Source organism: Tympanuchus pallidicinctus, unplaced genomic scaffold, assembly GCF_026119805.1.
Source record: "Tympanuchus pallidicinctus isolate F22 unplaced genomic scaffold, pur_lepc_1.0 scaffold26, whole genome shotgun sequence".
NCBI classification, from domain to species: Eukaryota; Metazoa; Chordata; class Aves; order Galliformes; family Phasianidae; genus Tympanuchus; species Tympanuchus pallidicinctus.
In genome coordinates, this window is record NW_026294743.1 from 593,232 (window position 1) to 620,858 (window position 27,627).

Here is a 27,627-nt window from a genome sequence, read left to right on the forward strand (position 1 = left end):
ACTTAAGCAATTTGAAGACATCCTTGTGGAGCTCCCACTGTCTCCTACAAAGATCATTTGCAAATACCTATTGCTTGGCAGAACTGCAAAGATAGAAAGCGTTACTAGCCTTGGTTACGTTCTGAAGTCCTAGGGATGCGTTGTCTTGGCAGCACTAATTCACCATTACCCAAAATATAAATGCTTCCAAGTTTACTTTTACTTCTCAGACAGAATTTAGACCTCCAAAGGCCCTCATCTACCTTTACCCCATTTCCTGTACATGTAAAACCACATCACACATTTATCAACTTCTTAGCACGGCTACAGCTAGACACCAGAACGCAAACAAAGTATTAAAAATCAAAAGGTACACATTAGGATGGGGGAGAAAACTAACTAGATAAACAGGAACTTCCCTTTCCTGTTTAATTAGTTTACCTAAACCCACGTGAAAAACTGAACTTGTTTCCTGCTTATCTTACCCGGAATGGCGTGTTGATGCGGCTAGTAAGTGTATCTAGGATGTGCACGTTCTCATGTCGGTGCAGCAGAATAAAACGGAGGAAAATCTTAAGGAGGGCTGGCTCTGAAACGCTACGCAGAAAGAGATCCAGATACGCAGTAGTGGCCATCACTTCTTCCACCGTCACCTACAGGGTAAAATACGGTCAATGGGAACACACTGCACACACAAAACGTCCGTCTGTCCCTTGCAGCAGCACGATTCCTAGCACCTACCCAAAGCTTCCCACGCATCGTACTGCCACAAAACCATTCAGATCTTTACTTTTTACAAGTAGTATGCTTCTTACTTGTTCACAAACATTTTGAGCCCATTTCCTACCTGTCTTGCTTTCCCAGAAAAAAAAAAAAAAAAAAAAAAAACCCAAACCTCTAACCAACAGCCCAAATCTCACAGATGTTGAAATACAAAGAACTAAATCCTTCCAGAAGCTCCCCACCACTTTTCTGCCACGTCAGCTGTTTTAACTCACACTTCTCATTCTTTAGAAGTGTTCTCAGATGTTGTGAATACATACATCTACAACAATATTAAAAATAAATGACAACAGAGCAAAATCAAAGCACAGTACAAACTCACAGTTCCAGAGTTTTAAAAGAATATATATGAAAAGTATATCTACCCAGAATTTTACCCCTATTTTCCTTCTTTTTATTTTCCCTCCTCTCAGGTTTTAAAAGTGTATGGGAACTACTGAATCGTGGCCTGAACCTCTGATTGATCACCTGAGGCGAGCAATGAGTCAGCCCTGGGAGCACAGGTGAAGGCAACTCACCTGTGCTGCTGGAAGGGGTGGAGCCAGGCTGCACCTCTCCTAGAGCCATTTAAGAGCTGACTGCCAGTGGGGAAGGATCTCTCCAGGAGATCCACTTCACCAGAGTTTCCTACGTGACCCCAGGACAGGGTGAGTATCCTTTTCTGCTCTAGTATAATAATTACATAAGCCAAGCTCTCAAATATATTATATCATCTGTATATTCACTGATTGTACAAAAAGGTACATGATCTATGTCCATACACATATAAACCAAAGACAAAAGCCTCTGCTATTGCCTATTTGTTTATCAGAATACAATTCAGCTATCCATACCAGTTGGTTAACCTGTATTATTCTGATTCAAGCAATCCTTTTGGAGCTTACCTATTGACAGTATGCACTGGCAAGGCACAATAAATTCCAAAGGCTGCCTCTGTACCACACACTGCTGTGCAAAGTCAGCTTCTTAAAAATAGTTACCCAGGAGCCTAATAAGCTTAAGTGTACAAAGATAAACCCTTAAATACAAGAATCTCTCTATATGAAAGGAAGTATTAAACATCTTTTGTTTATCAAACTTAGCCAGATAAATGGAAGGACTGATTTTATTAAAAAAAAAAAAAAAAATCAAAGCTGACACTTAAGAACTAAGAGGATTTAGAAAGTACTCAGAAGGGCAGCACTTACGTAACACCCCGTAAATAATAAAATCCCTGATCCGTTGTGCTGCACGTTAGCTACACTCACAGTAATGTCATGCAGCAAATGTTCCCTTTAAAGCTTTTAAGATCACAAGCTGCTTCTGGCCAGTTACACAGAACATAGGAATGCTGCATGCAGCCCACAGACGTTATGGAGAGGGGCACTGACAAGGAGAGCAGCTTCCAGGGAGTGCTGAAGTTACAGCCATCAATTCAGTTCTTGATACTTTAACACTAAGCTCCTTAACAACAAGCAGTGGACCCCTGTCTTGAATACAGGTCTTTCATGAAGAAATATCTATTAACTTCTACTCTAAAATGGAATACTGTTCATGGATTAATTCCTTTTCCTCCTCCCCCTACAAACATGAAGTGGGGTAAAAAAAAAAAGATGCTAGGTCAAGCACCTCAACTTCACAAATTACCTGAATTAATGTTGTGGCTGCAGCTCTGGTTCAATGCCTGCATTATTTTAAGTATTATGATGAAATGCTTTCTTCTTGTGCACACATACATGCATTCCCTGCCACTTCTAAACCAACATCAGACATACTCAGGAACTGCGTCGGGGTTGTGCAACAGAGAAAATGGTTTCTGGCTGGAGTGGAGATTGATTTTTTTCAACGGTCAAAAGGCATAGGAACTTGTGGGGTAAGAAAAGAGCAGCTTTCTGATTGGAGCTGCTGCCTGCTGTCCTGAGAACTGGCATTGGCTTTTTTTTTTTTTTTTTTTAAAAGCAGCAAACTGTAAAAAGCAAACCCAAGAAATCCATCATATGACATCATAATGATAGCATGGAGTTCAGTGAAGAGTTTAAAACCTCTGCCAAGAAAAGGCCAGACAGGAATAATACATTGTTATGTCTCTGTCACTCCTCCTCCATTCTGTTCAGTGAAAATGAAGCACGTATTTGGCCTGCGGGTTTCACAGATGTTTGCTGACAGCAGAGGAACGGCCCTCTGTGTACGGAGAAAATCTGAAACTGTAAATGAAGGCAAAAAAGCCTGCAGATTCACAAGGGCAGTGACCTTTTTCTGAAATCAATGCTCTTTGGGCAATACGCGCTACGCTGCTATCACCAAGAGAAAGCCACAAGCTTTTCAGAGCTGTATCATGAATGAACCACAAAGGGCAGAAGAAAGCCAGTGAGAGACTACTATAGAAGAGAACCCTTCACTTCTGAGAGTGTGCTCAGTGCTCCTCGCTGCTCAGGGACTAAGTGAAAAAAAAATCCTGTTTATTGTAGCCAACATCTCACTGATACCACTAAATAGAGCTAAAAGCACCAAGTAGTTACTGAAGAAGCTCAGATGGCTCACAAAAAACTAACTTAAAGCTTTGGTAAATCTGAACTGTTTGAATTGAGGCTTTCTGTGCAGGGTTCTACATCACACTTCATGTTTTATTCTTCTTGGGAAAGATGTTGTTGAATCTGCCTATCTATTTTCTGAGACAGAGGGGAGAGACAGTTTTTGCAAGATCTAAAATGGCTTCATCAGAATCTTATGGATTATTGGATTTTCCAATGAAAATGCATTGCCTTAATCAAAACACCCTTTCACAATTTGACACGTTCTATTCTGCAGCATGCCACATCTCACACAAAGCAGGCAAGCCAAGGTTCTTCCAGTACCATTAACACTACCATGTTCTTAAGAGCCCTCTCAGTGCACCTTCATGCAGTTGTCTGTAAGAATGAGCCCAGGGCTGGTCCTTCTGCTTCCTCACAAGAGCAAATCAAGCAGAATATAGCACGTTTTGGCATTTGAAACCAAGTATACAGCTCTGGATCAATTAAGATGCAAGCAGAAATGCACTTTTACAGTCCTATCATATTTTCCTCATCTTACATTTTGGCATGCTTCTCCTTTGTGCTACTGCTGACAGTAAGCAAAATTTCTGACTACTTGAGGCACCAAGAGAAGTGTTCAAGAAGGCTAATTTTAGCTCCATGAGGCCAGTTTGCATTTTACTCAATGGTGTACGTTACCTGCCTTGAGCAAGCCTCTCGAGACCTCACTTTCCTTTGCGATTAACTGAGGAATGACTTGGGAGAAATCAGTCACATTAAGCAAAAACCAGCCTTGGCGAAGACCCTTTTAACTCTGTAAACCTGTTCTACAGATCACATTATACATAATACATTCAGGGTTGAAAGCAAGGCTTGTCCAATTTGTGCAGTTATTATTGAAGATCTGTTTTCCAAAACACCAAACCCAGGGTATTAAGCTTCCTTCAGACTACCCCTGCTGTTGTCTCTCCTTACAATAATGTCTTGTGAGACAGCTTTACAGAAAGTAGGAAAATCCTTTCTAATAAATCCAAATCGGTGCTTAGGTAAACAACAAAAGAACAAATGTTCCCAGAAAACAAAACATTACTGTACACATCAAGAATGCCTGCTACAAACAAAACCCGAGGCGGCTTACAAAAAACTCGTATTGCATTGTAAACATTGATTTCAGTGCAATTTGCCCCAGCTAGCCCTCACATTGAATTTATGTGGACGTTGTCGAAAGGACAAGAAACAACTTCGACATCTCCCCAAGTGTGACATTTAATCTGAAAATTCTTCATCTCCAATAATTTGAGTATAAAGAAAAATACCACTACAGAAGGAGATGAAGAAAATCAAGACATAAAATCCTTTGTTAAGTAACTGAATTTCAAGGTATGCTTCTGAAAAGATATTTCAGCAACATTAAAATCCTTCCCCGTCACAATCGCTAAAATTAAAACCCACCACCAGCATACCTTGGCTCTCTTCCACTGAAATTGCTTGGGAATGGCAAAGAGCAGATATCTCTCTCCTCTTGTATATTTAAAAATGAAAAATGATAAAAATCTATGTCCATTACATTACTCAGACAAGAATTCTACCATTCCTATTTATTATCCATAGCGTACTGATGAAAACTTGCTGGAATTGAAAAAAAATACACGTACAAAGCATATGTCTTCAGATACCATTTAGAAACCTCATCCACATGTTTTTCTTTACAACAACCAGTTGTTGAAGATATTTTTGCAGATGGACTACACAAGAATCTTCACAGCCAGGCAGATATTTGATCAGAGATAAGTGAAAACAGAAGGCCTCTTTTAGCATTCTATTACCCTTCCCTAATTATGTAATAATTTTTAGCAAATCTTTTCTTGCCTCTTTTGATGACTGATTAGATGGTAAGACAGAACACTGTAAAGAGATCCAGCTTTCACAAGTCACAGTGCCAAGTGATAGCAGAGAGCCAGAAATTACTGTCACAGCGAGTTCAGTTTAATATACGACACTCACTGCGTTAGACCAATTGCACTGATTCTTTATTACTGGCTCTTCTCCCTTGGGATCTGCACAATATACTTTCTAATTTACAGCTCTGTGCCCTCCTGTGAGAATATGGCTATCATGATTCCTCCTCTCCCTTCACGCTTTCCTTCTTATGAGCATTTAATATTGCCTATGAAGAGACCATGAATGCTCTCATTATAACTTATCCTCGAGATCCATGAGCAGTTTAAACCTGAATAAACTTATCTCCCTCACATACATGTGTACATAGATATATGTATATAAAAAGACACAAACCATTTCCATCCTCTTCTACTTTCTGTTCATTTTCTACTTGTTCCCCGCTTTAACAGGCAGAAGTGATGATCCTTCACTGCACAGCAAATGGGCTCAGGGAACTGATTCAGGACAAAACTATCAAGGAAATGCAGGTGACTTTTATCCTCAATCTATGGGTTTCTCATAAGTCTGTCTGTCCTGGCAGAAGGGACGTGGGGGACAGGTGGGAGCAGGGACAGGAAGTTTGAACGTAAGAAGGAACCAGGAAACCAGAACTTCTCTGACTTCTTTCAGCTTAAGTTTATAAGCCGTTTCAGTTTGTATCGGGTTAAAATCTAACTCAAGTGCACTGTTTGATGTACAAAGTGAAGGGCACCTTTAACACGTGTCCACTTTGCAGTGGGCAAGATGAAGTTTTGTAGCTACTGATGGGCTTCCCCCAAGCATAACACTAATAAGAGTTTTCCAACAACACTGGACTCAAACCTTTTTTTACTGCATGTGTTCAAACACCGTCCAGTAAGGTGAGAGATGGGATTATTTCCAAATGAAAACTGACATTCTTTCAGGATATTTATCAAGATGTTCCTTCTGATCAGTACAGTATAATTTACAGGTCATTTCCCCCCCGATGGGCTGTGTAATCATCAAGCAAGTATTACTGAATTATCACAGTAGCATACCACGTTAGAGGTTTTCCTGTAGATGGGTTTGTGCACAATAGCTGGGGTCCATCTAACCAAGTTTATTTGACAGGACCGTGCCAGCGCTTCCACAAAGCGCTTCTGTTTGCCTGGCCAACAGCAATGTTCCACACTAAAAAGCTGGTACAATTTTCCATTATTCAGATTAAAACAAGCCTTCCAAGTACAGAATTAATTATGTCGTAGTTAGCAATTAAATGCCATGTAGCGTGATGCTAAGTGCTAAGAAATTAAAATTTTGTTTTAATCATACACATTGACAAAGTTTTAGCACTGTCTTCACTAAAATGAAATTACACAAATTACATAAACACTCGAGATGATCAGGACAGATTTCTTCACCACCCAAATTCTCTGGATGTGACATTATGAGCTTACAGGGAAAAGACATAGCCAATCCCACGTAGCAAACGTAGCACATTACTCTAGATACACCACAGTGGGGCTGCTAATTATCTATGGTTTTTTATGGCAACACACTTCAATCTATTAGAGCTCCCAAAAAGGAATAAATTGATCAGATTTCTGCTAAAGTACCACAACTACCTAAAAAAATAAGATGAATAAGCATTTTCTACTACCAAATACACAGAGAGTAAAATAAGGCAACAAGGCCTCTGACAAAACCTTCAATATTTCTTAGACTTCAATGGCTTTATTCTGGATTCATGCTGGGATCTCAACTAGAGTTTAACTGAAGAGTAAATAATCTTGATTTGCTTGGACCATCGCAAAGTTTGGCCCAAGACAGAGCTCCAAAAAAGTTAGCTTTGGAAACAAAGTGCGAAACAGTCAGTGAGATAAATCACAGAAATTTAATGGCATGGCTCAGTTCATGAGCAGAATTACACCTTCTTACAGATATTCTCTAAGTACCAAAACCTGGGGAGGAACGTGCAGAATAGCATAATTTCAAGTTGTAACTGACATTCTGTCAAAAAGCATCAGTTTTAAATTATGAGCCAATTCTACCAGAAAGTCTTACTTTTCTTCAATTCCACACATTAAAAAGAATAAAAGATGGTTTGAGCAAAAATCAAAATCATGGGCTGTTACTACAAAATGAAAACTATCAAATTAACCTTGCCTTTATCTCTGCACTTTTTCAGGCAAACTATTTCATTCTTTTTTGGCTGAACAAAAAGAGGGAATTTGTGACCTTCCACAATGAACACTCACACAGACCCCACAAGGTAACTGAATCACTTGCTTCCATTTCTCAAGAGTCAGATGACAGCAGCAAGGGAGGTAACTCCCTGGTATGAAGTACAATAAACACCAAACGAAGGATAAGGCAGGGCTATTCACTGTAGCCAACTAATGCATATTCCTACTTTCACAACACAAATGTAAGCTGTCTACCCACTCTGGAAAGTGCAGCTTCTGGGGTATGAACATAATTGTGAAATGCTCATTATGGGGGTGGCTAGGATAATACACATGAAGTGGCAACTGACAAGTACAGAACAGGTATGAACTTAGGCTACAAAAACGTGCTATATACAGGACAACTCTCTGAGAAATGAAATTATGGAGTCATAAACTTACATGATGTTTGTTGGTTTTTTTTCCAAGCAGTTGATCTGCTACCTAAATAACCTTTGGAGAGTTCGCTGTGAAAAATAGACTATTTTAAGCTAGGTACCTAGTCAAATAAATTTGAAACTTCCTTAACCTGAAGAAAAAAAAACCAAAAAAAACCAACAAAACCCCAAGAACTAGTTATTATTTCATTTTCAAACTGAATTAAGCCCTAAAATCACACTAGGTTGCTCTGAAAGTAATGCTTCCTCTTTTATTATGTTGGCCTTCAATGTCAGAGGTGTATGGTGGTGGTGGTGTTGACAGTTGTCTCCCCACCCCTGACTTACTCATAGAAATGCATCACTATCCTCAACATTCTCATACTGCTTCTATCATGTAGTGAACCATGTGCATAGCAACTATGTATGAGGACAATCTGTAGCACTTAAGAAGTTGCAGACAATGAGCAGAGCTAACTGCTTTACTCCATAAATGTTACAGGCATCTCGTGACCATGAGTACACAAATCTCAAAGCCTTGAACTGCATACTGAAATTTTGAAAAGCCATGATACTTTCAATGAAAATATTGTTCAATTGCCCATTGCTTCAGGCTGAGAGAAGGCCATTTCAAAACACATTAAGGACAAGAAGGTGACTGGAAACAGTCAGCACAAATTTACAAAGTGGAAATCAGACCTTCTACAGTGAGATGATCTGCCTGATGGATAAATGCAGAGTAGTTGAATTCTGTCTTAAAAGGCTTCTGACACCATCCCTTACACAACATCCTCACAGATGAAATGATGGGTAGATAGACAGTGGGTGGACTGTACTGCTTGGCTCAAAGGATTGCAATCTGTCTGCAGTGCAAAACCCAGCAGAAGGCTGGTGATGAGTGGTCTACACTGAGGCCAGTGCAGTTTAGTACCATCAGTAATGACTCCCATGATGAGATGAAGCGTATCCTTCTGTAAGTTTGTAGATGTTACAAAAGGAGGCAGAGATGTTGATGGATGGCTGTGCTGCCAGAAGAACCTTGACAGCCTGAAGAAGCACGCAAACAGAAGTTCAGTAATACAAATGCAGATCCCTGTACCTGAGGAGGAATAATTCTAAGACAACTGTACACTGGAAACCGACTGGCTGGAAAGCAGCTTTTCAGGAAAGAATGTGTAAGTCCTTGTGGACAAAAAACTGGCTATGAGTAAATAATGCATTTTTGCAGCAAAGGTGAATGACAGCCCTCTAGGCTGCATCAGGAGAAGCATTCCTAAAAGACTGGCTGAAGGGCATCCTTCCTCTTTACCCAGCACTGGTAAGGTGCATCTAGCGTGGTGGTATAACCAGGACAAGAAATGCACAGACAAGCTGGAGGTGACAAAGGTGATTATCGTATGGGAGCATCTATAATACAAGGGGATCCTAAGAGACCTGGGATTGCTCAGCTGGGAGAACAGAAGGCTCAACAGGACATTAGCATCATGAGCAAATAAAAGACGGGAGGAGCAAAAATAAGTGAGCAGAACTTTTCTCAGTGACGCATACTGAAAGAACAAACAGCCATATGACAATAAATGAAATCCAGGAAATTCCAATTTGACATTAAAAAAAACAACAACAAAAAACAACCAGAAGCAAGCAAACAGAAAGCATGCTTCCCTGAGCAACCTGCTCTGGCTGATCCTATTAGAGCAAGAAGGTTAGACAGGACGACCTCCAGAGGTGCCTGCCAGTCTCCGCCACGCTGCGGTTCTGTAAAGAGAGAAGAATGAGAGTCTGGCCAGTACAACAGAGGAGTCTCTGCTTCAGTCCAAAACAGAGTAACTGTCCTCATACCAGACATACTCCTCTTACCTCACTACATCAGTTGCAGAGGCAAACCGATGTTGCTATTGCTCCAAGAAGGATTAAAACATAATGAGGCTATTTGCTACACAATTTATCAAATGCTGCTTGTACGCCTGCTTGGGTTATTTTATGTACTTGAATCACCTAAATTAGATTTGCGAATCAGGCAGGAAGTCACATTAGTATGATTTGTTCATGTTGCTGATGTTTTAAACAGAAATCAAATTTCATCACAATGGGAACACAAAACATTGAAGATGTCTTTCCTAGATGTATACATTTCTAACTGGGAGATGCCTTTTCAAAAAGAACAAATTCAAGTGCATCTTGCTGCAGAGACATGTTGTACTCAAAAAATGTACATCTTGAAGGAAAATCAGAATACATAGAGAACAAGTCTGAAGTAGTATGCCAGAGCCAAAAGCTCATGTCCTTTCTGCATTCTGCTTTAAGTTAGAACCACAGGCTCTAACACAGACTGGGTGTGGGATGTTAGGGCTTGCATGCCAAATGAAGTCTGGACTCCTTTCCTTCCTTCCTTCCATGCTTATCACTGAGAGTTTTCAATCAGAAGCAGCTGTTCCATACCAATTAAATTCTACTAATAAGATTTACATGAACAGGAAGAAGCACCAATAATTCTCCATCTTCTTAATCCCTCTTTAACCTTCCACAGATCTGTCTTCCAAATAAGGCTTTTATGCCACGTTCCTATATTCGCTGTATTTGAACTCATAAGCCAGAATGAGTTAGAACAACTCAGGGATACCATATCCTAGGATACCAAACAAATTTTATCAAGTCAAAAATAATTAAATCAAATCAAGATGCATTTTCATTCTTGTGTTTAATGAAAGTATTTCTGTTTTTAAAAACACCATGATGCGCCTGGCCTCTCTCTCATTTTGGCCCATGAGATTTTTTACTAAAAGAGTAAAACCAGAAGGTTAATTGTAAGACCACAGTCCCCAAACGAATGACATTTGCTTACTCCTCAGCTCAGCACGGACTTTTTGAATGGCACTAAAGTATATGAAAGAGCTATAACAGCACCTGTCTTGGTCCAGAGAGATCTGTCTCAAAAGTAAATATGTAAAATATTTATTTTGTCTTAAATTAAAAGAAAACTGAAGAGATCAAAGGTGCCTCTCTTCACACATTTCCCTTTCCTATGGGTTTTTGGTCACGCAGACATGAGATCCTTGTATCAAATCCACTAGATGGTGCAATCCATCTTCTTCATTGAAAGTGTTCAGCATTTAAGTACATAAAATAGTTAATTTTTTATGATAAGAAGGCCAAACTTTATGCCAATAAAGAAAAGGTTCATTACTGAAAGATGAAAAGAACCAACAGAATGTAATGGCTTAGGAAAGACCTAGGATTGAAGCTTACATATGTTAGCAGCCAGCACTTCCACTTTCAAGGGAAGTATGACTTCACCCAATTTCAGAATATATAAATGAAGTTCAACAAAATTTCCATTAAATGAAAAAAAAAAAAACAACCCTAATCTGCACAGTGTATTTTAAAGGTCATAAATAGCATCAGAAGGAGAATACCTAAACTAATAGGAAGTTAGCATTTTTACTGACCAAGAAGAATAGCATTCAGCTGCAGTAATCGAAAACCCTACAATTTGTCTTGAGTGCTTTAGAGGCAAACACAATACTCACTAAATCCAGAATCCCAAGGCTGCATTCTGACATCTTACTTGCAATCCGTAACCTAAAAGTGGCAACCTTTTCACTTCGGACTGTACTCTGCAGAGCTGGTACAGAATAAAGTCAAGATGCAAAAATAAATTAAAAAACCACTTCCAGATAGAGGGGTGAATTATCTCCATGGCCAACTACAAATTTGATCTGGATTGCAGCCAGATTTTATGTCAGTCCTTTTCAAGTTCCCAAATGGATGAAGTCTGCTGAATTATCAACAGTTCTTTACTGCTTATTACTTACTGCCAAGACGAGTCCTACACTAGAAAGGCATTCCACTGGCCTCTGATAAATTGAACAAGTGTACTGCTTTCTGCTTGGCAGGATTAGGAAAAATTAGTAGACATTTAAAAACTAAGTTCTCTTCTCATAGCAACTTCTGGTGGATAGCCAAAAAAGTCTTGATTTTTATTCTCAGCAACTCCTGCTTTGTCTCCTCAAACAAGATATTCTTTTTTTCAGGAAAAAGATAACTGCTAATGACATGCTCCAATTTCCTACCTAATACACACACACTCACCAGTGTGAGTGGAATATTTTGTGAAGTATAATCCCTAAAAGTCAGAAGAGTGTTTTTTTCTTCTAAGCAATATAAACTACATTGTAATACATTAGAAAACTGACATCAAATCCATTTCTTCTCAACTTGATGATAATGCTTTTACCAACTGCAAGAAGGAAGCACAAAAACCACTACCATCTTAGATATAATTAGTGTAAAACTTCTTGAGTTCCAGGAGGATTTTTTCCTAACTGAACATTTCCCTTTTGGGAAAAAAATTCTCCTGGAAATATGTCTGCCATCATGAAGTTCTGTCTAAAAGTTCATCGATTTTGATGGCATGTCAACTTAGCACAACAAAAATATTTTATTTCATTTCTTCAGAGAATCTTAAATGCTTTTTATCCACTTCTTGCTTAATACCTGGTATAATGTAAACAAACAGTACGGAAAGAAAGCATTCACTCATTTATATAGAACTCACTACTGATTGTATTCGATAGTGTCTTTACACAGGCACTATCCACAGTGCTTTTGCCTGTCGTTAATTCAGGTTGTGCTTGCATTCACCACTGACCTTATGGAGTGCAGGAGCCATTACTGGCACTAAAAATCCATTATAAATGTAATTCACCAGCTGGTTACGTATCAAGGGATGCGCCACCTAAGGGGAAGAGAGATGGAAGAGAAAGACAGAGAACAATAGCAGTGAGACTGCAAACAAGACAAGGAAGATAATACTTCTGTCCATTACCAAAACATTTTCCCATTTAAAAAACACATGTCATTTATCCATCACTCAAACATTTTCTATGATGTGAATTCTTAAAGATACTTTGTTCTTCCAGGAAAATACAGCAAGGGTGTTTACTCAGAGTAAGCCTGCCAAAGTTAGAGAAAAGGACTTCTCGATTTCCCTGCAGGTTGACAAAGATGAAGAGACCAACAGTAAAGACTGCATGCCCATGCATCAAGGAAAGACTTGAAATTCTAAATTTAATTCTTGCAACTTTGTCAGGGTCACTTGAAGGTGGATTTGCCATCATTAATTTGTCCTTTTACAACAAGAAAAAACAGGACAGCTGTTTACCTGTGTTTCAATAGTAAATAAATACAAGAACTCTCTAGCTATCGGGATAAGAATAAACACACCAACCACCATGGCAACAAAATACAACAGAACCTTAGCAGGAAGGCTCAACCTCAACTGCTGAGCACCAACATCCATCTCTGACACGGTAAGGCCCACACAGAGAAACAGGAGGGATTACTTTCCCAGCAGCAATTACACTTTACAAGCATCTCACTAAAATGTATCTTTTACTTAAAAGTAAAGGTGACTCAATTTTCAATCCTACTCAGCCATTTCTTCAAGTAACACAAATGTCCACTGTTTGCATAGAAGTTACAATGTATTTAAATAAAATTCTGAATGGGGGCTCTATAAGGCTCTATATACTTCAAAGCAGTACCGAGTAAGGTATTAAAGACAGGAAAAGAGGGAGAAAAAATAAAAACTAATCAAGAAATAATCATTAGGAACAGAGAGTGGATTCTACGCAGGCCAATCTACAATGATATTATATTCCTAGAAAGATAGCTAAATTCTGCTTAAGAAGGTGTTTGGCTTCATTTTTCTTAATGCAGTGCGCACTGCAAGGTGAAACAGACTATTTTCTTTTATATACTATTGTGAGAGTTTAAATATAGAGGAAGTGGTTTTTTAATGCTTAAATGGATAAAGACTATTTCCCCCCCATATTTAAAAGCATTCAATTTATTTTCCATGTCAGCAGTGGCATTACAACGCAGTAATACTTTGGGTGATTTTTTTGTTTGTTTGTTTTTGAAAATACAGAAGATGTTCCCAATTATGTGATAAAATATCAAGAGTCTGATCAGCTATGCTGAATTCATCAACATCTGTCATCTGAAAACCAAAAACATATTAATTTATCCTTATAATTGAGACAAGCAGCACAAAGCCTTCCCTTTATAAATAATGTCTATTGGCATAACTAATAAATGAAAATAAATTCTCTAATTCCACACACACACACAAAAAAACAAAACAACTGCAGAGTTTATAAAACCACTATTCCAACTTTGCTCCATTACCTGTATCACAGCATTGCAAAATTCAAGAGAATTCATGAATTGCACAAGGGCAGGTGACAAGAGCCAGTCATCTTTCAGCAGGCAGTGCCACTCTTCTCCTTTTTCTTCCAACTTGGTAGGCAAAGATGAATAGAGGCCACTTAGCCCTGTTGCCAGCACCTGTATTTCAAAAACAGAAGAGAAATAAGTTAGCTTCCCAAACGTTCATCTGTTTCAATAGCATTGCCACACAACAAATCATTTGTCTTGCTGGTTTTAGTAGCATGAGAGAGTGTTATGACTAATTCAGTTTCCTCTTGAAAGAGTTATGTGGCAGAAAAACATGAGTATTTTAAAGAGTCTTCTTTGTAATATAATTCTTCCAGGAGCTGGTATCTGGGAGAAAGAGATGGGAAAGAGCAGGTTGTCTTACATTCTTTATCAGAAATGACAATTTCTTTTTTAAATGGTTATGAAGTGATTTTACATTTCCTTTCAACCTCTTCCAGAAGAAGCAATCGCTGTCATATTCTATAGTCTGTTACATGGGGGTGATTTGCATGTTACCATCTACTTATGCACTCATGAAGTTTTTTCAGTAGGAAATAAGAGAAAACAGAAATGGTGGGGAAAGCATCCCCATCAACAAAAGTGAAGTTCAGCCTCACTGTAGCCACAGATACGTGTTGACTTTTATTCACAGACGCTGGTATTCAGTTGAGTCCACATCACAAAAAAGAAAATAGTCAGTACATGTAATTTTTCATCGACCTTTCCTTATTCACTTGGAAGAAAAGAGAAGAAATAAAAACTTGAAATAAGTAACTATACAGACATAGTTTCCAGTGCTATTAAGGCTTATAGCTGATACGTGCACATCAGTTATAAGTTTTAGTTACAATTCAAAAAGCAAATTTCCAACAAGCTTTTTACACGGTACTGAATATATTTTGAGTATTGGCATTTTCAGAACAAGCTTTCAATTATTATTATTACTTGAAGCTGGAAATTTTTAAAATATTATTTACAATTTTTACCCTTGTGACATGATTTTCTACAACTTCAGGACACATTTAAGATGATCCTAATTTTAAGGACATAAAGACACAACCTGATGGAAATCTTAGCTGTCATTCAGTAGACTCTTGCAGGAATTTTTCCTCTTTTGAGAAACAGCTACTCAATGTCTACATGGATATAAAGTTAAAGCCCAGAGGAAACACAAATGTTTCATCTATTAGAAAGCAAACCATTGAAAAGTACAGCTCAACAACCAAGGGGATTTAGGTCCTGATGACATGCAAGTGTAACCAATTACATATGCTAACTCACTTAGTTGGACAAAAGCAGTCCTTCTAAACCTTATCTATTCCTCAAGTCACGTAAATTGAAGGATTTCTTCTGGCATAATTAAGCAAATATTATGAAAAAAACTACTTTTTCACAAACAGATAAATACAACATAAGTGTTTTATATATATATGTTTGTGTTTACATATATATATATTAAAAAATACAATAAAAGGTTGCAGGAAATATACTAAGAAACCAAAAATCTAAAGCCACTGAGCACAAGCTTTACTTGTTTAATCACATTCTTCTGAATCAAAAAGCTTTTTTCTACAGCGTTGGTAGAAGAACTCAAAGCTGGAAGACACGACGATCTCAGCAGACCTATTAAAATATATGCACTGCCCTCCACACTTGTACTCACAAACCCAGACTTCAGAAAATTCTAGGAAGGAAGAAATTCTGAAAGGAGAATTTGAGTTTCGTTTGTATTGCTATTAGTTAATTAATGCAAACTTGGTTTTCCATTGTCTGCTTAGAACTCAATTGCTATTCATAAACACACACTCACAGAAAGCAACCTGATTTTCAGAACAGCATTCCAGATGCGTTTCTCCTTGACATGGAAGTTTAGTTCTGAAGCACGATACTGACTTTGGACAAACTACACTACTTGCAACTGAAGCAGCAAGCTCACAATCACTCCACGTCTTCAGGTGAGAAATTCTTTAGTTTGTCTGACCTACTGAAGTAACAAGGGACAGATGACTTATGTTATGAAGTAGCAAATGGCTCTATGTGAAATAACATTTTTAAAGCACTGAGGAACATGGCTTCCTCTATTTAGAGAGAAAGCATTTGAAAATTTTCCTAGAAAAATATGGTATAATTACAACTACTGTTTGAAATTATTAGCAGAACTCTTCATGTTTTATAAGAATGCATACTAAATAATACACAAATACAGGCTACATGGAGTTTTAACAGAAGATGACAATCATCAATGAAAATCATTATAAAGGGAAAGAAATGAATGAGGTCACATCCCAGGAGTGTAAGGATGGGTTTTGTTGTTTTTTTTTGTTTTACTTTAGACAGCATTCTTTCCAATTTCTAGATTTTAGATATTTTATTTTTGAATTGTCACAGCAGTCCTACAGTCCTACTTTTACAAGCCTTCCCAATAGCTCCTTTTTCACCACTGGGTCACGAGTCTTTCTGCTTTACAAACAATCTCCTCAACTAGGATCTTTGTCTTGGTTCATGGAAGACATTGTGTGACTGACTGTGATTTGTCTCAGACACATTACATAAACAAAATGCTGTGTTGTTATTATGTCATCAATTGCTACCCAGCCATCTTATTTACACATTTATATCAATTTCTTACCTTTAATATTTCTTTTTCCTCCTACACCTGTAGTTCTATATCTGTATAGCCTGAACTTCTCAAGTTCATTGCAGCCACGCTTCTTTCTGCTTTAATATCTACTTTTCCAAGTTGTGGTGTATTTACAAAGAAAAAGTGTTATGGAGAAGCTGTGAGATGCTATCCTGCTCAAAATTCTAAGTAAACGCTGTTTTCCTATCATAATAACAAACACATAACACCTTATATCACAGACTTCGGAAACCTGTAGGTCAAAACATCATGAAAAGATTTGACCAAAGATACAGAAAAAACCTGTGAGAACTTTGCCTGACAGTTTGTCTGCCCATTCCATGTTAAAAACATTTTTCAGTCGTGTCCTCACCTCACTTCACCTCTGAGGCATGTTTACACTACACAGTAAGGGGCAGTATAGAAAAATCAGTGTATTAGCAACCAATTAGCCAAGGAATCTGAGACATCCTCACTACTGTGATACTCAAATGCAATCCATTACAGCAAAGGACTGTGCTACCTGTTTTGTAGTGCAGATGTGGGCTCACCTACTATGATTTCAGCGATATACAGCAACGTCATTGCTGTTCACCAGAACAAACCAGTACTTGAGCCCATCACACTCAAACACAAAAAAGATTTTGTGCCAGCAAGCTAATTCTATAGCACTGCATTGAAATTTTATTACAGACTTAGGCCAGCCTCATTACAGTTCAGACAAGTCCGATTTTAGCACATTTTGACAAGAGGCCATCTTAATTAGAATGATTGTCAATCATGGCTCCCTGCTGTTTGAAGGTTAATATAGCTGGCTTTTATCTTCAGTGTAAAAAGGATTTTTCTTTTTTAATTAATTGGAAGATGTAATTATGAAAGTTATAGCGTGGATCCAATAATTGTATCTCAGGATTGTCTCAGGGACAATCTAACTACCAAGTTCATATTTTTAGCAGTATCCATTAAATAGGGTCAAATGGAGTCTCTCAGCACAAGACGCCTGATGCAATATTTACAACTGACAAAGGAAGTATTTACAAGTTTCATTTTGGAACTTACAGGCTTCCTGCAGACTGTAAGCCTGCACAACTCTCAAGGAAGATAGTAATCTGAGAGTAAATAGGGACCTGTGGCTGGAATAACCGCTGCACAAATGTTGAGGTGGAAGGGCAGGCCAAAAACTAATGCAGAAGAACATCTTCTCTGCAGAATGATACTTGGCTTTGAATCCACCCGTTGCAGATCTCAAAGCACTTTTTGTGAGCAAGCATGAAGAAGCAGGTGCAATAGTACAAAGCTGTTAGAAAATTTATTTGTTTAATCACTAAGATATTCTGTTCAAGAAGTACAACTGATTTGCCAGATCTAATAACGCAACATTACTACCAAGTTTTGTAATAGACTACATAGCATGATGGTGTTATGGCCAAGACAGCCATTGGAACCTCATGATCCTTGACAAAGAGCAAGTCTCCCATTTACAGGACTGTTCAACTGGTGTTACAGTATGGTATACAGAACTGGTGTAAACAAGTTTGGCCACCAGAATCAGTAACCTGAGAAAACAGGGTTCACTTCTACTCCCTTCACTCCCAAAAATTTTACAGGGTTCTTAGGGTGAGCTAGATCAGATTCCTTCTCTGAAGAGTTCTGCTCTACTCCTATTAGTTTTCCAATGATAGTTTTCCAGTCTAACTCACTGTTAGACTGCAAATAAATAAATAAATGGGCTTATTTGCACAGACCCAAAGGAAAGGAACTGCATTGGTATGGAAACAAGCAGCAAGACTGCATCTGGAGTCAGGCCTGGCTTAAACAACACTATGTTTGTGAAACAGTTGTTAGCAGAAACAGAAGTAATACGTTACAACACATCTTCATCAGAAAAAACAGAACAGGACAAGAAGAATAAAGACGATTAGTTTAACACTGAAGATCAAGCAAGAACAACTTACTGGGCAAAAATAAGTGTTTTCTGCTATGTGGTTTGCAACAACGTTGTTTTCTGCTGACAGGGACATAATGAAGAGCAGTGCGTCACGAGCCTGTTGGCCTACTCTTCCTTCTCGATGAATGAAGGGAATCAGAAGGGAAAATATGAGGAAATTGGCAGCTCCTTGGTCCTCACTGGTGTGGAAAAACAGTTCTAGAATGGAAGGATCTTTGGCTATTATAGAACAGAGCTGATTCAGGAGGACAACTAGCTCTGTTTCCACTGTTGGAGTAGCTGTTCCTGAGCAGGAACTCAGCAACATCATCAAAGGCTTCAAGATGGGCTTGTGATGTAGCAAAGGCTGATGAGACTGGGTTACCAGCATTTCATACATTTTGAGTTGCTCAATTTTTGTCTCATCAGTGAACTCTCGCCGCAGGCTCCAAAGAAAAAGCTTCTCCATTATGTTTTCTGAGACCACAAACTCTAGAATGGGTCCCATGGAAGCATCCTTTGCTTGCTCCTCAATGAGTAAGAAAAGCATGTGCTCCACGTAATTCTGAACAGTGCTGGCTTCATCAGGTGAAACTGCACCATACTTGGCCTGAGTATTTTTCAAAGGATCATGTTTCTCTAAGATTTTTAGAACCTAAAAATAAACAAAAGCAGATCAATCATTTGAGCATACATTTGAAAATATTCACTTACATATAAACGTAAGGGGAAAAAAGACCTCAAAATTCGTAACACAGAACTTAAAACAAAATGATATATGTTTACACTTGCAGTTTCTGTCAGTCAAACCTTCTACACATAAATGTTTTGGATATCCTAGACTGAAATTTAGTTGTTTTCTTTCCCCATTTTTATAAGGGCCTGAATTTGCCACTTGTCTCGCTGCTGAGAACTTGGACTTCTCTTAAGCATTAAAAAAATAGGTTAAGACTTCAGAAATTGAGTTTTAATATTTGCAATAAGCTTCTCTGTCAGAGAGGACTAAAAATCACAGGGCCCTTCATGCTGAGTAACTGAGCTCAAGGACATCAATGCCGCAAGGTGGTTCACAGCAGTAAAGAAGTCCACATAGCTATTCTCTCTCTGCCACATCTTCAGTGATATCTAATGGTCACCACTGCCCCAAAACTCTTGCAACATTCAATATACATTTCAAGACTGAGTAATAATTATTCCAGCATTCAAAACCCTGCATTAAATTCCGTTCTGCATGCAATCAGTGAAGCTCATTATCAGTGAAAAAGCCACTGCATTTAGTCCTTTTGTGGAGGATAACTGCCACAAAACCACAATGGAACAACAGCTCCTGCCCCAGCATGAGTGCTTAACTGCAGTTAAGTGGCAAAAGATGGCTCTTGAACAGCACCTTTTCAACACAGGAATTATCTCAGAAACACTAATGCCCTTTCTGCAGCAGTCAGTTCAACATCATGTTCTGCACGAAAGATGTGCGTTCCTCAGAAACTCAGGGTAACCCCAGAAGTAAGAATAAAGCAAACTCTCATTAGTACAACCTACTTCAAATCAATAAAACTCAGTAGCATTACCTGTGCCCAGTGTGTTGTAAACACTATCATACAGGTTTCTGGGTCAACCCCCTGCAGGCTCAGACCCTGCTGATTTTTTCTGATACTAGTTCCAGAGGACATTATAAAGTTTCCAAAGGTCAATCCACTAGGCCATGCTGAATTTCCTTTGAAAATCCTGTTGGTAGTGAAAGGTGTCCAAGCATCATGAAGAGATCAATATCCCTTTTTGAGCTTCGGTATCCACAGGACTCTGTTTAAGAAAAAACACAAAACAACACATCTTCATACATCAAATTTTATGAGGTCTATATACACATATCTATATACAAACACATACATGCACACAAAGAATCTACTTCAAGATACCATTAAAACCCTTTCTCATTTCAATTCAACTGGAGGATGGAAATTTGTAAGCATGCTACATGTGACCACCACCTTAGACTTTTCCTCATAGAATAGTTTTCAATCCTGAAGCAGGTCTTTTGAACAAAGGCGCTACTCAAATATACGTCAAGCTCACGCAGTAAGCATTGTAGGTTTGCAATACAGTTTTGTTTCTATTATGTTTCTGTCATGCAAGCACAACTGTGTTCAGAGTGCCTCAATAACCAATGTTAAATAGACTACTTTAGTAAAAAAGCACAAGTTAGTTCCACATTTTTAAAAACAGTATCAGAAGAATAGATACAATTGCAAATATTTAAATGCTTCTGTCAGAGAGCATACCATAAAGAGTTGGAAATAACTGTTCAATATCATATGCAGATAGAAACATGTACTTCTATCTACACCAAAGAACAATAATAAGAAAAAAGGACATAAAAAACCCTTCACATATTCAAGATCAAATAAATTGAGACGTCATTTTTAAAGGAATATCAGAATAAGACCAAACATTGGCACTTTCTTTTCATCCATTATTTAATATCCTAGCTATCTGAGTATCAAAGCAGTTTCAAATCTGCAAGAGAAATTTAAAATGAAATGAAGACTGATACCTTCCAGATATTTATGAGGCTTAAGAGAACATATTATTACTTCAAGAGCCAATTTCTGTGTTGCAGTTTCCACTTTTTTTTGTCCTTCCATCAGCTTTATACTCATACCCTTTTCTTCTTTGCAAACCAACTAGGTGACTAATTTAATTTGATGTAAGAGCAAAAAAAAAAAAAATACCTCCAGAGTTTAGGAAGGCAATAAGTGCAGAACATGTTCCTACAGCTTATGTATATTATAGAGGAATTGTTTTTATTAGAGTGCATTTTGAAACTTTCTGCTTTCCTCCCTCTCCATTAGATCTCAGAAGACCTGGATATTCTCTGGCTTAGTTAAATACATCATGGGGTTTTCTGTAACATACGATGCCACACTTTGTAAAGCAATTCTTTGCTTATATAGTAGATATTCCTATGCATGTATCCTACAAGATAGTTAGCTTCACCCTGCAGCAAACACCTCTGCTCTTTGCAGGTATGCTCTGCAGAGCGTATCTTCTTGAAACAGCAAAACAGAGAGACTGCCACAAAAGCAACAGCAAATTTTGCAGTGTTTAAAATAGCCCAAAAAACTCCAGGCTACAGTATTAGTAGTTCTGAGACAAAAAAAAAAAAAAAAAACAACCAGAAGTTTCTAATGAAATGTCATCTTGTTTCTCTGTATATTCACATGTTCAAGATTCAATTGCATACTAGGAACTTCCCTCTGACCCCCAGCCCTTGCATGCAAGATGGATATGACATATTTCCTAAACACTCCCACCCATCCAATACAATTAACATGATAGAGTTTACCCCTTCTGTAGAGAAAACAATTCCTTGCATGGAGGGCACAGCATAAATCTGGGGATCATTTATCTCTCTGAGTAATACTGCTTGCAAAACAATACTTTGTGTTCAACACATACATACCTTCTGGTGACATCTCCTAGGAGTACCAGAAAAAGCCTGCTCCGAGTAGTTTGCCTAATATAATATCTAACAATCCAAAGGAATGTTTAATTCCCATTATTTACATCACCTATCAGCTGCAGATCAGTTTACCCTTCATCAGCCCTCTCCTCTAAGCAGAAATCTTCCCATTTCCATAGCAGCTGAGCAGACCCCTGCAGGCAGAAGCGCCCTTTGCTGTACAACCCCAATTCACCCCTTGAGCAGATCTGTCCTGTGCATGAAATGAAGGAAGCAGCTTTGGAAAAACTAATGTGATCATGTAATTAAAGATGGTATCATAAGGTGCAGCGAGAGAACTTAATTAACAATGCAGAGGCAAGCTTGTTTCTGGAATTTACTAGTTTTGAGTTGTTTGACTTTTCAACTTAGAGGTTGTTTCAAGGTAGAGTCTGCATGCTGTGTAAGAGTTTATTTAAATAAAAGAAAGTGGTATTACACATCTAGATATCACATGGGAAATAGTCATCAAAAAATGATACCGAAAGTCAAATCACAAACTTCTGGCCAACTATTTAAGCTAGCAAAGAGCAATAAGGGAGGCTTTCTTCATTAATGCTGATAAAAATGACTGAAGGTTGGAACAAAGAGCATAACTACCCAGTTTATACTACTAGCTGAAAACAAAACAACTTGTCTCTAGCAAACATTAGGTTTACTTGCACCTAGCCCAGCTATCAGATCAGAAATTGAGGAAGCACAGACCTTCCCTTCGCAGTGGCAAAGTCTACAGCCTTTAATCACCTTAATTTTAAAATTAACTAGACAACAACAAACAAGACTGCAACATAACTAAATTCTTTAAAATCAAATCAATTCCCTCAAGGAAGCAAATATTTCCAACCTGGAAACCATCTTAAAATGTCATGACTTCGTAGTCTACAGAACAGTAATAGATTGTATGAGCTCAGAAGACTTAAGAGTCTGAAACACTGTTTCAAAAAATATACACAACTGTATCAACTTAAGTGGCAACAAAGTAAATCCTGAAAGCAGGGTACATGCTTGAAAAAGGAAACTTATTTGGAAGAGATAGTGTATTTCAAGATACACATCTACCTACAGTTCCTATGCTCTTGTTTTAGCAGTACTACAAATAATATATTCATTGTATTCACTGTAAGCAGATTTATTTTCCACTAGATTAGCAGGTTTTTCTGATTATTTTGCAAGGCCAAACTGCTGCAGTAATGGCAATGCTGAATTATTCCTTGCAAACTAAAGCTAACTCTGATTAAGGAGAACAAACGGCCTGATAATACTGCATAAAAATTAGGGAAAATGAAAAAAAAATTATCAAATGCCAAACATAGAAGAAGAGATTGGTATGAACTTGGGCACCACTAAAAACAAAAATAACAGTTTATTTTAATCATTTTTTATCAGTTCAGTGTTGATCTGAATAGTTTTAGATTAATGATGAGACTGAAACCCAGCCACTGGACGGGCAATGGACAGCCAATTTCAATTTTCCTTCACAAGTCTGTAAATCTTCAATCCTTTTCCCACAGCTGATAATAGGGCTTAACTCCCCAAACAACAGAAGTACTTATTTTATTGAAAAGTACGCTGTAAGAACAGCCCAGCAGAGAATCCATTGTCAAGTTATAGAATCATAAAATCATAGAATGGCCTGAGTTGAAACGCTCATAATGACCATTTAGTTTCAACCCACTGCTATGTGCAGGGTCACCAGCCACCTGACCAGGCTGCCCAGAGCCTGGCCTTGAATGCCTCCAGGGATGGGGCATCCACAACCTCCTTGGGCAACCTGTTCCAGTGCGTCACCACCCTCTGGGTGAAAAAATTCCTCCTAATATCCAACCTAAATCTCCCCATCTTAGTTTGAAACCGTTCCCCCTTATCCTATTCATCAGTGAGCCCTGCCAGCTCCTGGGCTAGGATCCACTTTCCCTTGGAGACAGGCACTGAGTAAACTGCAAGCTGCCAAATCTACAGCTATTTCTACTGCATGGACTAGCTAAAATGCAAGAACAGAGGGGCCAATTGAATGCTATGGCCAAAAACACATTGATGGATTATGGTAGAAATTACAGACAGTAGATCTAGGAGGTACAGTTACACAGCAGAGACAGTTCATCAAAGGGCATATTAGCAAAGCTAGAGAAACGGCAACAAGCGCTCAAGGAAACCATAATTAAACAAAGCAGAATACCTGAAGGAGACTTTGACCTTCTTAAGGAGGGCTCCTGATACACCACAGGGCATGTTCATCCATTGCCATCATTTGTACACAAGCAATTCTCCTGGAACTCAAGAGCATACTACCACTGCAGGTACTGTTGCAAAGACCCAGGAGGAAGGAGCTGCAAGTTCATATCCCTAGGTCATCAATCTGAAACTAAGGAAAAGGGCCACGGGAAATAAGGCTGCCAATCTAGTGGTATTACTTGTTCCTTTTAGACTTATAAGGAACATAAACCTGTTTCTCTGTTTCATCTCCCCCGGTCTTGGCCTACTATAGAAAAACGACAATTCAGTGACAATTAGAGGCTGGGAACACATTATGTTGGCTAAAAACTCGAAAACAAAAAGGCAGCTGAGGTTCTTAACAACCAAGATACATCTCTATGCTTTCTTTGACAGAAACACTCAGACGTCATATGACTGAGTTATCTTGTTATCATCACTTACAGACAATTACTACAGAAGGAGTATGAGGGACTTAATTTAAAACTGAAGATGAAAATTACATTGTAGAAAAGTTCGTTTTTATTTATACACTAAGGAACGCAGATATCACTGAACTGAAATTGACTGAAGAGCTTTAACTTCACTTGTTCATTCCCAAAACACAGCCAAAAGAAAAGCATTTTTCCTGAGAGAACCAAGTCATTAATACGGCCGAGGACCATGGACTGAAGCATTTGTAGCTGTACTAGGTGAGACACCGTAGAAAAAACAAACCAACCCTCAATTTAAAACGATATTGTTTTAAACAATACGCTTTCATATCAAGTTTCAAAGGAGAAAAGAACCACCCCAAAGGGCACAGAACGAGTCATCAAATATGAGCTACACTTTCAATTCATTGATTCATAGAGGAACTGCAAATATCAGCTGCTGCATCTACAGAAGTAATTTTTTTTCGGTCATCACTGAAGTGAATTATTGGGAAAAAGCAGCTGTTGCCGACATCCTCATCTCTGCTGGGAATTTGTGCAGAGTTTATTTCAATATCTGTCACCGCGTAGGAGTCGGAAGGAGCAGCGTATTCAGAAAGCAGGCATTACATAACCCTTCTTTAAGTTCTGGTTATCCTTGCAGAAGAGAAAAATCAAAACGCACCACTCAATCTGTAACACTGATTTTGCCTTCCAAGATAACAAGTCACAGAAGTATCAAAATTAGGTCATAAGAGCTTGGCCCTAGCTTGCTCATAGTTTAGGAAAACACAGACTTCTTAAGGTGTGATGCTGAAGTGAGCTTTCTTTGTAAAGGCGTTTTGTTTTCATAGGTCTTTTCTTGTTTAAAGGTTACACAGTGTCTATAGCTGAAAGTATAAAACAAATTCGTAAATAACCTGCGTATCTGGAAAGCCTTCCTGAGAGAAAAAACGGCGAGGCCAGTGAAGCAGTAGAAAACTATCTTCTAGAGATCGGAAACTATTTTCAGAACATCAGTGCACAGTTAGGAAATGCTACCTTCCTGAGAAAACAATGGTCTAGAAAATAGTTCTCAATATACCCATAATTCTCATACTCAGATTACTAAAAATAGGACTCAGCTAGATATCTTCTGCCTACAATAGCACAACGTAAACAGTATTTCTAGTGATTTGCATAACGTGTCAAACTAGTCTGTATAATAAGCGCAAGCCGTCCAAGACTGATGTTCCCAAGTATAGAAAGGGACTTTAATGATGATGCGCACACTTTCAGCACTCATCCATCATCAAATGCAGATATTTTCTGTAACCTTCTGCGTATCTGTACTTCATGATAAAAGAAGTCACAAACACTGATTTCCTTCCAAAATCTCACAATTCAACAGATTCTAAATATAGCCCAAGCACAAGAGTTAACATCTGACCACCACTAAAAGGTCACCCTGATTACTTGATCAATAAATCAACAAGCCAATCAGCTTCCCCACAGGATTGTTATCAAGATTTCACTGAGAGAAGAACTTCCACTTTGCACATGGAATTCCTCTCTCTCATGCACTTGCACGTGTTACTTCTTCTTGTTACCTGCCTCTCTCAAATGAAAAGCCCAGGAATAGGATCTAAGACGCCATTAAATCTAAACTGCTAGGCATTGAATGAATATTGCACGGTTGTTAACATACTACTTACTCTAGAAGCACATTTCTCTCTCCTCTCAGGAATTCATTTGCAATAGTAAGTTGTTTTTTTCCTAGGAAAAAATATTTTTACAACTGTGTATAAATTTAGGCAGCTACCTATTACACAGTAAAAACCTCCCACTCTCTCAGTATATTCATTATAGTACACGGACTATAATAATTGACTAGATGACTTAAAATCCTCATTTGTCTTTCTGCACATGATTACCTGAAAGTACTCATTTCAGAGAGAATTTCCACTCAAGATGACTACCAGCCAAGTCAAAATTTTTTCCTACGCTCTGAAGCGATAACCTGCCAGTGCCGGGATGAACTAATGGATGAAGGGCTGGCCAAAAGCACATCGCTGCACAGCTTCAGGACAACTGCTTCAGTACGTTGTAGGATGGCACATGCCTGTCACAAATTACCCAGCAAGCCAACTACGCTTTATAAGCTACTAAAACCTGAAAGGCCATTTCCGTACCTCATATTACGTACTATGCATCACCTGACATTAGGTAGACAGTTGTAATAAAATAATATACCCAGTGGATTTGCACTTTTTTTTTCTTTTAGAAAAATAAAAGGAAAAACAGAAAGAACAGACCACCATGTAACCACCCATTGTTCGGATCAGGCATTTGCAATTTAGCTTGGAGAAAGCTCCAGAAGCTAGTGAACTCTCTTTGTCCTAAATTACACTCCATGCTTGGCAAAGAGGAAAGCAATTGCAAACCCTTTTTCATTTCCTTTTTATGACTATCAATTGCCTAATTTGGGGATAACAACTGAATAAATGTTATTGCTTAAGATGAGATGCACAAATCACTATGGCACACTGTTCACTGAAGAACAAAGATGAGAAAGAGAAAGAAAAGCAAAGGGAGAACAAGTGCTTCTTAGGAAATCCTAATTCACCAGCTACCTAACACTGAAACCCCAGGTATTTGGTCTCATAGGAAATCACACAGAAATGCTGTTTTCCCTCTCACCTTCTACTCCAGCTCAGAGAATACACGGAAAGTTGAAGTTTCATGTCACATAAATTCCTACTGCAAAGTCAAAAATTTCCATAAAGTAACACTTCCCCTATCTCCAAGCACAGCTTCACAAAAAACCTTCCTCTGCTCCTGCAGCAGTGCACTTATTTAAAAATTCCAGTACAAATCTGCAAGCTGAGTGGATTTGGGCAGATTTTGGCTTTCTCTACATACTTGGAATTTTCTGCTTTTAACACACGTGCTGTTGAATAGCAAAATCCAAAGAAGATTGTTGGCATTCTTATTAGAGCAT

At 38.3% G+C, this 27,627-nt stretch overlaps 1 protein-coding gene across 11 annotated transcripts in view; it reads right to left on the bottom strand.

Annotated features, from left to right (window-relative positions):
* Positions 1-27,627, bottom strand: part of FHIP1A (FHF complex subunit HOOK interacting protein 1A) — an 84,367-nt gene that overhangs the window by 15,789 nt on the left and 40,951 nt on the right. For 8 of the 11 annotated variants that reach the window (XR_008208464.1, XM_052690252.1, XM_052690258.1 and 5 more), the window contains 5 exons: positions 20,093-20,324; positions 18,553-19,179; positions 13,948-14,106; positions 12,407-12,493; positions 465-632 (listed from right to left, as the gene is read on the bottom strand). Coding sequence is in view for 10 of the 11 variants with exons in the window: in XM_052690252.1 (XP_052546212.1) it covers positions 465-632; positions 12,407-12,493; positions 13,948-14,106; positions 18,553-19,179; positions 20,093-20,194 (1,143 nt within the window). In the remaining variant the exon portion in view is untranslated. Of the gene's footprint in view, positions 1-464; positions 633-12,406; positions 12,494-13,947; positions 14,107-18,552; positions 19,180-20,092; positions 20,325-24,199; positions 24,386-27,627 lie in introns of all 11 variants that reach the window. The other 3 variants (XM_052690254.1, XM_052690256.1, XM_052690255.1) reach the window with 3 other exon arrangements.